Source organism: Pyxicephalus adspersus, chromosome 7, assembly GCF_032062135.1.
Source record: "Pyxicephalus adspersus chromosome 7, UCB_Pads_2.0, whole genome shotgun sequence".
Taxonomy (NCBI): domain Eukaryota; kingdom Metazoa; phylum Chordata; class Amphibia; order Anura; family Pyxicephalidae; genus Pyxicephalus; species Pyxicephalus adspersus.
The window spans coordinates 22,446,663-22,459,581 of record NC_092864.1 but is presented as its reverse complement, the minus strand read 5'-3'; the positions used below and the strand labels follow the sequence as shown (position 1 = coordinate 22,459,581).

General features: G+C 38.9%; 1 protein-coding gene across 1 annotated transcript in view; it reads right to left on the bottom strand.

The window, feature by feature from the left end:
* The window catches only part of COX19 (cytochrome c oxidase assembly factor COX19), a gene marked incomplete in the record, with an annotated part of 71,277 nt that overhangs the window by 745 nt on the left and 57,613 nt on the right, over window positions 1-12,919 (bottom strand). Inside the window, 2 exon segments of the mRNA XM_072417819.1 lie at window positions 1,292-1,403; window positions 2,883-3,073. Of these exon segments, the coding sequence (XP_072273920.1) occupies window positions 1,292-1,403; window positions 2,883-2,964 (194 nt within the window).

The window sequence follows — 12,919 nt, the reverse complement described above, 5'->3', positions numbered from 1 at the left end:
TGTCAGGGGTGACTCCCATCAAATGCCAAATGCAAAAAGTCATCTAAAGAGATCTTGTCTTAAACATGAATTGGCTATTTGATGAGGGCACTTGGACTGGCTTCACATCACAAATCTTAATGCCCACATAGATGAAGACTATAAAAGTTATCACATGATAGCAAAGATATTCATATTAGCGAATCAGATTTGCATTTTAGGGATGCTGATTTTAGGATCTGTTCCGACATACAAAATTTCCCCGCAGCTACCTCCATGTAAAACACAGATGAATGAAGGTTAACTGATGACTGCAAAGTTTAACAAAATGCAAAAAGATAGCCTTAGAAATGTTTCCCTCCTTCTCTACCACCACCACCCATACACCTCTTAGAACAGCAGTTACCAACCTTTTGGACCACTAAATTCATGATTTTAAACACCGTGGACCATTAATATGAACATTTTTTAAAACGATAAATACATTTGTAAAATAATGATATTCCTAATGGAGTGTGGAGGCTCTGATTCATTGATCAGCTCACGGATAAGTGAAGTATTACTATTGTTACTATTTTCATTAGTTGCATTATCTTTGGTTTTACTAATATTTGTTTGCTTTTTCTCACTCATTATGGGTTTATTTCATTCGAATCTAAGACCAAACAAGAAATGATAGTTATCAGAGTCAAACTACTTGATGCCATTAAATGTAACAGTTAAAGAAAATACACTGTTAAGGTCATAGAGCATCTGAGAAATAAACAAATTAAATAAAACAATTAGATGAGAGTCAGTATTCGCAGGGCAGGGTGACTGTTGTAATGGCGGAAACAATACTGAAGCGTATGGCTCGGCAACGGTTGCCTCATACAACTTAATAGTACACTGACGTCACACTGCGCCTCCCTTGTTTTTCCGTCTCTAGTACAGTTTGTGAATTTAGTGCAATAAAAAGGCGAAAATTGTTATTCAGAATTTAAGAATTTATTAGAATATAATTTTTGTTTCTTTATTAATAAAACTTTAAAATATAAAACTATACATATACAAATGGCAAATAATGTCCAACTTTTTCTGTGGACAACCAAAATTTTCTGGCGGACCGGACCACTGGTTGGAGACCACTGTCTTAGAACATACAAGTGAAAGAAACCCAAATACTTGACTGAACAAACAATCACTCTAGAATTCCATTGCATCTGGTTTGATGATCACATCCTCTGCATTTGCATATTTGATCATGTGATTAGATCAAGAAATCTCCTGCTTTTTTTAATTTTAAGTATGTAAACACTTAGTATGCACAAACCTTTCCATTCTACATTCCAAATATTCCTTTGATTCTTCTCTGCACAGACTACTTTGAAATGAGTTTTCCCGTAAACACTTCATAAACATCTCTTTAAAAGGTTTACATTCACCTGTAGAGAAAACAAGTTTAAGTAATCAAAATAAATTAGTTAAACTTCACAAAAAAAGTAGACAAAAACATTCACCGTTCAGTGTTCAATCCAGAATATTTTTTAAGCTGGGTGGTTAGAAATTGTATGCGAGTGGTAGCTCTGTTATTGTGACCCAACTCTATAGTAACCACCCAAAAATAGCCAGGTGGTTACTAAAGTGTGCCGGGTGGTGCTCCCAGCTAAAATGGGCTGCAGAGAACACTGCACGCTGCTAATCTCTTACAAGTCTGCACTTTTTTTGTAAAAGCAGAAGGTTAAGCTAAGGTCACACAAGAGCTCTTCGGTGCAGTAAATAATTGCTGGATGGAGAATTTTAGAAGAGGATGATAATATCTGACAACAAGACTACAGAGCGGGGCTATAGGGGGAAGTCATTGAAAAGCTGGATTCTGGAGTACAGCGCCATTAAAACATAAACAGCGCCTCCGGAAAACCTCCAGGGTAAATTTAAAAATGTGCTCCGAAATCTATGCCGGAAATCTAAAACAACCTGTATATGAAAAAATTAATTGTTGTGAAGTTTGAAACAGGAGAGCAAAACATTTCTTAGGCAGCAGTGCAATGGATCTAAAGGTGCAAGGTGCACAGGTTCGCTTTTCTCTTCCATAGCTAGGGCATCCCAAATCTCATGCTAGCTTACAGCTTATATATTCCACAGACATTCCCAAACCCAGGCTTTACTTTTACTCCAGGTTTCCCACCTACTGAAGTGAAGGGTCAATAGTGAGACGTATGATTTAGGGGCTATAACTCATCCAAGAAACTCGGCCAAAACTGCATCCCAGATATCCTGACCTGACATGCAAACACCCTGGGTAGCTGATCTGTAGTATCAACAGTAGCTCAGAAAAAAATGTGTCACATCCGCTTTAATGGCTAAGTGCACATATACATTCACATCTATTTGGACCCATTTCCGATTAATAATATATATATTCCTCTTCCTGTGTCACTGTCTGTATCCGTCTGTCATTTGCAAACCCTATTTAATGTACAGCTCTGCGTTATAAGTTGGCGCTATATAAATCCTGTTTAATAATATTTAATAATAATCTGCACCAGCAAATGTCACTGTATCCCGTCATCAGAACATGATTTACATCCACATATACATGCTCCATATATTACCATAGTGAGTCATGAATACTAATGAGGAGTTTATCTAGCACCTCCTAGATTGTAAGCTCTTCGGGCAGGGTCCTCTCCTCCTTCTGTGTCACTGTCTGTATCTGTCTGCATTTACAACACCTATTTAATGTACAGCGCTGGGTTATATGTTTGCACTATATAAATCCTGTTTACTAATAATACTAATATTACCTGAAGCTCTGTATTTACTTTCTATTTCATCAATCTATACAAAGCTCTATAGAACTATCACACTATTTAATTAATAACTTTATTGACAGTCCAAGCAACCCTTCCCGTAAAGCTCACCAAAGTGATCCAGAGGAAATGCTCCTTTCTCTGGAGGTCGAGGTTTAAAATTTTTTGTCCCAAAGTTCATAGCAGTCGACATGTTGTATGGCAGAGGTTAGTTCACATCCACTACAAGGACCCGGAAGTGACTGAAACCAGGGAACCGGAAGTGGGCGGGGCTTCACGGATCAAACTTCAAGTCCGGGAAACTGCAGTTGAGGCAGAGAAAATGGATTTTTGCTCTCCTCACAGCAAAACAGCAATGTGTCTGTGTGATTAATATATTACAGGCTGTCATACCCTTATTATAGGGCGCACTAGTAGTTATGTAGGGGATATAAGGGAGACAACTGAAGGAGGCACTGACATTGCAGGGGGATTTGGGGAGTGCAGAGAATGTTAGGTGATTGGAATGCATTGCTTTTATTGCAGGATGGGATGGGGGTGATGGGAGTGTCAGACAGGTGATGGGGTGAACTAGTATTGTTCCAGGGGGATATGGAAGGATGGGGACAGCTGCTTTATATACTGTGTTATTGCAGGGTAATATGGGGGTACAGGAGGGGGAGACAGGTGATGGGGTGCACTCATTTTGTTCCCCCCAGAAAAATAAAAATAGACAAATGAAAAAGCAAGGTAGACAACACCATCATTTCAGACTTATATATACCCAGATTCTGTGAGAAAGTACTGTATGTTCTGTTTTTTTTTTAATTAAAAATTCATGTGTTGTGATTTAATTAACTTTTTTTCTTCCCCGAACTTATTTTTGTGGTGTAGAGACCCAGGGCCTTAGTCTTTAAAACGTGGAGCTTGCCCAGGAAACAAGCCAATATTGCCTCTACCACAATTGCAGAAATAATATCAGGGTTGGAGGCCAGCCAGAGGCTACCTCATCTTCGGATCTGAATTCCACCATCACTGCCATCTTCAAAATCCTATTGGATAAACCCCTGACAACAGCACTGGGGATTAGGTACATCGGGTCCCTGACTCCATGTCACAGTCATCTGCTATGCCCAGTGATGTGATCTGTAGAGTTCACTGTTTTTGCTGTAACTAATATGTGAAAAGCATGGCTTGAAGCCTTATTTGATTTTGATGGCGCTCAAATCCACCTACTGCTAGATATGTCCAGGCACACTGAAGATCTGCCTGCTACTTGACTTAAGTACTGTCATTCTACATACAAATGGGGTCATCCTCATCACTATGTGGAAGCCTGAGAATAGTCTGTACTGGGTGTAATGATCCCTACTTAGTGTGACAAACTAATGCCCCACTTCTTGTATAAAGACTGAACCTTTTTCCATCTGGATACTACTGAATGCCATACAGTTTGCTACTGCTTGCTTACTCTCATTTACTGATGATGAATACTGTCTTCCAATATGATATGATACTGTTATGGCAGGGAGATCTTTTAGACCTCCCCTGTCTGAGACTGAACAGTTGCACCAACACTAGTACTTATATTGTTTTTTTGTTTATAGTTGCTTAATATATATTTTTGATGTGAATCTCTGATGTTCCCCACTCCTACTACTGTATCAGGCTTGAACTTTAGGGGCGAGTCTGTTCTTTATTTTTGATTGTCTAATGTAGGGTTTCTGCCCCACAGGGTGGGCACGCCTCCTTACCCTAGTAATTGCTAAATAACTCCCCCAAGTAGGTAGGTCCCTTTGATTGTTGGGAATTAAGGGAATTCCCTACATTTAGATACTTACTATTACAAGTTTTATATTCTTCCTTTTTTGATTCTTTTCTCTTTGCTTAGTCCTTCCTCTCGCATTTTAGGCAGTTCTGTTTTTGCTTCTGCACCTACTCCCCCCATTCTCTTATCCCTCCCCTTATTTTATTGATATATTGATTTATTCTTCCCCCATGACCCATTTAATTATACTCCCCCTAATACCAAGGGGTAAAATATTCCTGAAAAGTGGACTGCTCTTTTGTGCGATTTATGCTAACAAAAGGTACAAATTGCCTTTCCACAAGAAACAAACTTTAGGAAAAGTAAGTTATCCAAACTCACAGACCGATACCATAACTGGCAGACCTTGGGTCCATGTCTGACGCCAGACCCAGGGTAACGAATGTTGTACTCTCTAAACACAGCGGGCAAATGGAAAAAGAAAAGAAAATCAATGGTCAGACCAATTAGGATGCTGATGTTAGTGATGAAGTGATTTTTTCTGAAAGGAGCCATTGGTTCTATTTTGGTTACATATGCATCAGTTTATGCCCCTAATTATCCCCAACTCCAATTTTTGGAGACAGCACTTCGACACCTATCATGATTCTTAGAGGGGGTTTGTGTCTTAAGAGGAGACTTTAATGTATTTCTAGATCAGCCTAATTGACGTCCAGCCACCAGTATGCCATGCCTCTGTCCCACAAGGTTAGAGACCTTCAAAGGATTTTACATTCTACTCTCTTGTTCACAAGTCTTTTATGAGGATTTACTTTTTTTCTGATGAGACATACAGATTTACCCTTTTTCAGTGTGAGCAGGCTTTTTCCAATCCAGTACAAGGACCTTTTCATGCCCCCTAGTGGTCTGGTCCTGTATAGGGATAGAAAATAGCTCACTCATATATGAGCAGGCTATTTACCATCCAGTACAAGGACCTCATTATTCCTTAGTGGTCTAGTATTTGGATATGGCCAACTAGGTGTATTGCATTCTCCCAATGTATTTGGTATCACTTACGTGGTCATGTTGACTGACTTGGCCATTCAAGAATATTCCACTTCTTTGCTTTAATAAACTCCTGGATTGCTTTGGCTGTATGTTTTGGGTCATTGTCCATCTGTATTATGAAACGCCTCCCAATCAATGTGACTGCATTTAGCTGGATTTGAGCACACAGTATGTCTCTGAACACCTCAGAATTCATTCAGCTGCTTCTGTCCTGTGTCACATCATGGATAAACACTAGTGTCCCAGTGCCACTGGCAGCCATGTATGCCCAAGTCATCACACTGCCTCCGCCATGTTTTACAGATGATGTGGTATGCTTTGGATCATGAGCTGTTCTGCGTCTTCTCCATACTTTTTTCTTGCCATCATTCTGGTAAAGGTTGATCTCGGTTTCATCTGTCCAAAGAAAGTTTTTCCTGAACTGTGCTGGAATTTTAGGATGCCCTTTATAATGTACCAAACTGTAGATTTTGCCACTCCTAATATTGTAGCAATTTCTCTGATGGGTTTTTTCTGTTTTTGCAGCTTAAAGATGGCTTGTTTCACCTGCATGGAGAGCTCCTTTGACCGCATGTGGTCAAAAATCTTCCACATACAAGCACCCCCCCAAATCAACTGGAGGTCTTTTATCTGCTTAATTGATAAATACATAATGAGGGAATCGCCTACACTAGCCAATGAAATTGCCTTTGAGTCAATTGTCCAATTACTTTTGAGCCCCTGAAATGAAGTGATTGTGTAAAAAAAAGCTTCCTCATATTTTTATGCAATCTTTTTGTTCAACCCACTGAATTAAAGCTGAAAGTCTGCAAGTTCAACTGCATCTGAGTTAATTCATTTAAAATTATTTGTGGTAATGTACAGAACCAAATTAGAAAAAAGTTGTCTTTGTCCCAATATTTATGGACCTAACTGTAACTTTGGAACAAGTGTTTCCTCTGGAAAATTTCTTCCCTTGTGGCTACTCATCACTTTCTTGGTGATATTGGTTAGTAGGACAGTTACAGAGTGTAATTCCCCTTACTGGGGAAACAGCAATAAAAAACCCAAATATAATATACAAATGTTGAGAGGAAACGAGAACAAGTAGGAATAGCATTGGAAAGGAGGTCAATATTGTAGTCAGAGCTGCTCTTTACATTCTTGGGTTATATATTTAAATAAAGAAGAGTTGGACATTCATACAATTGTGTACTGATAGTTGGAATGGAACTCCATACTTGACTTCTAATTGTGGATTTAGGTCAATGATCTGTACATGCAGCCAGTAAAGTCTAAATTCTAGTTGGTATTCTTGTTCCAAGTCAGCTAAGTATATAAAACCATGATTATTATGACAATACTGAAAAAAAGGTAGCCGCCATCATTCTTTCAGCACAGGTTCCCTTTAAATAGTCTGTAAGCTACATTTAAACTTTGTTGGTGCTGGAAGAAAAGCTCCAGAAAGTTAAAATTTTAAATTGTATAAAATGTTAAAGGAAGAATGTTTCCTTACATCTAGAAATTGAATATGATGCCATAATGTGCTTTCACAGTCTAGCTCCTTATAGTATATCAGCTATTCCCAACCAGGGTTCCTTCAAGGCTTGCTTCCGGTTCCTCAGATTGTGCCTGACTGATCTCAGATTTGATGATTCATGATCGCTCCTGGGATAAAGCCACTTAGAATGGCCAGTAGCATTATCCTAAAGATCCTTAAGGAGACATTTTCCCACTGGTCACCAATGTAAGATTTTTCTTCTCCCACTGACCCCCAATAAATAGGTTTCCCTGAGACCTGAACATCATTTTAAGTCTTCCCCTGTAGTAAAAAGACCGATAAACACTGTAGCAGACCCACATAGCTCATTTTGTCATTTGTCTTTTTTGGAACATTTCTAAAAAGACAAAACTCATTGAGCAAGATACCATAAAATATATTTTGTATAACAATGGCAAGATATTAATAAAGCAAACACACAAACAGTAAACATATTTCTTTCAATTCAAGTAAATATCCTATTTTGTTCCCATTTGTAAAGCAGTGACGTTAAAGGTATTTGGTGATAGGGTTAATAAAACCATAATTCATTCTAGGGAATGTAGATGTAAACAAAGAAAAGGGACTGTGGCTGCTGGGATCTTGGTTGCTATGAATGTGTGGGAGAGTAAGTTATTTAAAGGCAGGGGAGGGGGGAAACAGGATAACTGTACTAAGTTCTAAGTGTACTAAGTACAGCTATCCTTCAAAAGAGCTTTATTGAAATTGTTAGAGACTCCATCACTCACTTCTGCATATCTTGTCCACTGCTTACCTATGTACTTTTCCTGCACCAGTGATCACTTATGCACCCCTTCTCCATCAATAATAACCACTGAACCCTTTCTCCACCAATGATCACCTTTAGGGATCCAGATGTATCTGCTGTACTCACCCCTATAGGCAATTCTTTGCCACTGATCACCTCTCTGACCATTACTCTCCTCCATTACACTTCTCACCTATGACCCCACAGGACACTTACCTTGCTTACTTTATACCACTATTACATTATATCTCTGCCACATGCTATCCTATTACTATCCTATTACACTCTTTACACCAGGCTGTCATTGCTAAGCTAAGCAGGAGGTTCAATTTCACGGCTACACAAGCCATTGTTCTGGCAGCAACAGGCACTGGCCGAGTCAGAAAAGGTCTGCGTACCAATCTGGAAATGGATAGGGAGTACTGGTTAACAGTAAAAAGCAGCAAAAAAAAAAATAGTAATTAATAAATAATAAGGTAGTAAATAATAATTATAAAATAGTAGGGTATTGGAATGTACAAAGAGATAGAATAAAACACATGATATTATTTTAGAATTACCCCTTTATAAATTACCGGTAACGTTGCATTTCAGATATAGACTACAGTTTTATTGCAACACGGGTGAGTACTATAAATTAAAAGCATAAGATAGGGAATATAGTAAAAAAAAATCAGAAAACTTGAATAGGGTGGAAATATGACAACCTAATGGTAATTATAATAGGCGGGAACATACACAAGGAAATATAGAGAAATGCTTTCTGAACCTCTCCCCATATCTCACTATTTTTTTGTAGAAATTGAAACATTTAGTTGATCCACATTCCTGAGACATTTATTACTCAACCTGTGTGAATACAAATATTAAAGGCTCTGATAAGTTTTTTTCACAGTTTTTTCATTAAACACCTGATCTTCAGAAAACATATATAATGAGGTTATTAGGCTAATTTCTCACAATTATTTTCCAATATTATGCCAGAGTTTTCATTACCACGTTTTACCACTAGGTGGAGGTCTAACCATTAATAATTGAACTAAAGTATTTAGGTTGCAAGGAGAGTTTATTTAAAAGCAACCAAAAATTCATTTTTACCATAATATTTTCCTTTATGAATAAGAGTGTCTTTTACTTGGCATATTTAAATGCAATTTGTCTTGAGACAAAACAGGTTGCCATTGATGATCTGCATGCATGACCATTGATTTAAGGATTATAGAGTGTCAGCATAACAAATAGCATTCACAGACAGAGGTTGTCAATGACTGCAAAACCTTATAGTACAAATTTACTTTAGCTTGGTTTGATATGAGCTGACATTGTATTTGTACCAAAAATATTTTTTTTAATTGTGCAAGTATTAGTTCTGTTACTATTTGCTTATTCTAATATAGCCTAATATATAATATAACAATTTATAGGACTGAAAAAATATTCGTTTATCATCTACATACAGGTGAATTATAATCACTCTATGTTTAATGTTACAGAAAAGACAGAAACTTCTCCTAAACAAATATTAATTCTCTTTATTATTAGACAGTATTTATATAGTGCCAACATATTATGCAGCGCTGTACAAAGTCCATAGTCATGTCTCTAGCTGTACCTCAAAGGAGCTCACAATCTAATGTCCCTACCTAGTCCTATGTGTTGAATGCAGTCTAAGCCAAATAACCTAAATGCATATTTTTGGAATGTGGGAGGAAACCCATATAAACAGGGAGAACCTGCAAACTCCATGCAGATAGTGTCCTGGCTGAGATTCAAACCTGGGACCTAGCGCTGCAAAGGTGGGAGGGCTAACCACTGAGCCCACCATGCTGTCTGTTAGTATTTGCTTCATTCTTTAAGAAGGGCCTTGGACTGTGCAAGTAGAACCCCCTTTGAAAATCACATTACCCCAGGCAAATCAGTTACTTCAGTCCTTGAATATCTTTTCATTTTATAATAACTTGAGGTCCAGATCCTAAAATTCTGGCTATTTTATTCAACTGGTTGATTACTGTGGTTTTTAATTTGTGTCTAATTTTTACTTAATTAGTCCACAATACTTGTTTTTAAAATGCTCTCTTGCGTACCCGGGATCATGTTGCTGTCAGTGGCGGGCATAGCCAACAATAGGCCCCTATGCAGAACTGATTTGGAACTCCCACACTGAATAGATTTAGGGTCCAGGTGGAGTGGCCCACTTTGCACCTCCCTATGTCCGCCTCTGGTTGCAAGTTCAGCTTCCCCTTGATGACCATAAAGATCAGTTTGAACTGTTTTTCTTGAATAACTAAAAAATAAAAACATTTTCATTGTAGGAATCGATTGGCTTTATTTTAACATTTAGTTAGTTGCTTAGAGAAGCCCAAACTCGTTGGGCTCAAAGTTTGACGTGTCTCTGCAATTGTCAATTGATTGATAACTCCTAATGGTTATTAGGGCCTAACAGGTTAATTTGAGTCAGGCCCCAGCAAATGTACAGATATCTAGTACATTCTGACAACATAAAGTTGGTATGTTTATTTAGCTCTGATCACTTCAATCAGATGCAATATTTTACCTGGATTTAGTATTTAGTATTTTAGTAAACAGAACTTCACTGGGCTAGGTGATCATTTTACACCTTTAGTAAAAGAGAACCCCTGATCATTGCCAGAATATTTGTTTAATCCAATCAAGTTTATATTTAATCTCTTTAGATATATGGCTGAGCTCCCTGGCATCTTGGAATACAGCTCTGTTGATCACGATTGCCTTTAAAAATAAAAGCTCAGTCCAGGAGACTTAAAAGGAACAATATGTGCTGATCTGTTTCAATGAATAGAACAGGTTTGTCACCTACATATCACATAACAAATACTGTTTGTGCTTTGCAGACATTTTCTGCAGGTCAGGGGGTGATGTGATTGCTTCCTTCCAATATAACTGCCCCTTAGGTCCACAACATCTACAGGATGCATTGTGAGTGTCCCCAAAAGAAAAGTGACCAGAGAGCCCACAAACTCCTGGCACAGATTTCTCCTCCTCTCTTCATGTCTCTGCAGGTGATATTAGAGAGAAGGGACAGGGAAAACTGTGATGGAATATGTAGTAGCTGGGTTGTGGGATGGCAGAAATGTGTAATGTTTGTTATGTTGGGGTTCAGTGACTGGGGTGCTAGAAGGCAGGGAGGTTTAGTGTAAGTGATGCAGAGGGGTTAAGGGGTAAAGATACTGGGTGACAGGGACATGTTAGGTGCAGAGTGCAAGGGGTACTTCATAGGAATTAAACACAGGCAGAGTCAGGTGGGCAGGCCATGGCGAAAGCATGATAGACACCATGTGGATGGGGAGCTTATTTGAAATCTGGAAACGCCCCTATAAGGATTCAGCACTGTGTATATGCGCCCACCATGGATGATCCATCCATTTATCCTTCAGCATCGCTGCTGTCTCCACACTCAAGTGATCCCTGGATGGATCCTCCATTGTGGGCTATACACAGGCTGATGGAGAAAGTGAGGAGTCCTGGGATCTGCATTGATCTTGTATTAAAAACTAACACTGTATGACATTGGTCCCCAACCATTTGAACGTCACAGACCACTAAATCTACCGACACCGGACCGCACATACGCGGGGAGCCCTGTGTCAGGAAACCAGAGTGACATCATAATCCCTGATGTGACAGGTGATGCCCCCCCCCATGCCAGAACCTGCCCGCAGGCTCAGACCTGCGATGAGAGAAACACAACCCGCCCACCGTCCTGAGCCTGCGATGCATACGATAACATGGTCTGCGGACCACAGGTTGGGGACCACTGCTGTAGCCGTTCACTGAGTGGGTCTCTATGCTCTCACGACCCAGCTGTCAGATGGCTGCAGCTTTGGGGGGTTGGGGACCCCTGATGTATGAGCTATTGGTGCCATCTAGTGGCAGTCCTCTGAATTACACCTGTGAAAACCACTACATTAGCTTTGCTTTTCTAGACAGCTCCTGAACCCAATTGGTCTCCTTACCACCCCTACCCCTCCATTGCACTAACCAAGCCCACCCTACTTTTCCCCTCTCAGCCATTTTTACCTGTGACCAGTGTGCCTTCTGTGCATATACAGAACTCTATAGAAATTCTGTCTTCTTGAGTCCAGTGGATTTATCTTTCTCCCAGACCCATAAACGTCTTTAGGGTTCTATTTTGCATGCAAAGGATGCAGGCCCTAGTCCCTGCATTCAGTAACAGTGGTGCTCTTCTCCTCTTCAATGGTCCTCACATAAACCAAATAAATTCCCACTTTTTTTTTCTCACTCTTTAATAGTTGTGACATACAAGGAGCCACACACTCACATATGTATATATGTACATCATATATGTATGTATGTAATTTCTTTTTTTGTTTCAGACAATGAAGGCAGCCAATGCAGTGTGTAGTGACATTAGGATGTAATACTATTACTTGCAGATACTGTAAATGTTTAATCTATCTCTTAATGGAAAATCACTTTCTTGCCTGTGTCCTAAAGTCCATACTTCCTAAGCTTTTTTATGCAAAAAAATCTGTGAGAGGTAGTGGAACCATTCTCAGAAACCTTCAAAACACTATTTCCTTGTCCAGGAACATTTTGCAGATGTTTTAACAAGAAAGGTACAGAATACTTTTTTTAGTAAGGTTTGGGTGTACCTTTAATTATTTAATTGCAGACAAACAAACTAACAGAAAATTGGCTGATGTGAAATATTCCCAAACAATCTACTATGGCAGTAAACCTTAAACTTTAGGCGAAGTCCACCTATGCAATGTGTTCCCCATCTTTTTTTTTCAATGTATAAAAGTGCTAATTAGATCCTGTGGGGAAATGGATAGTATTCTTACCTTTTTCCAACATCTTTGCAGGGGTTATGGTCATGCTCAAACACAAAATAAATCAGAATACTGATCATCACCCAAGTGGAAACAATTAAATTCACTTGTTTCCTTACATGTGGACTTCAACACATACTGTAATTCTTTGTGGCACAAATTTAACACATTGCTGGACATATTCTTTAGTTTTTTTGGGTACTGTGGGGGCAATGTGACTACAGAGAACTT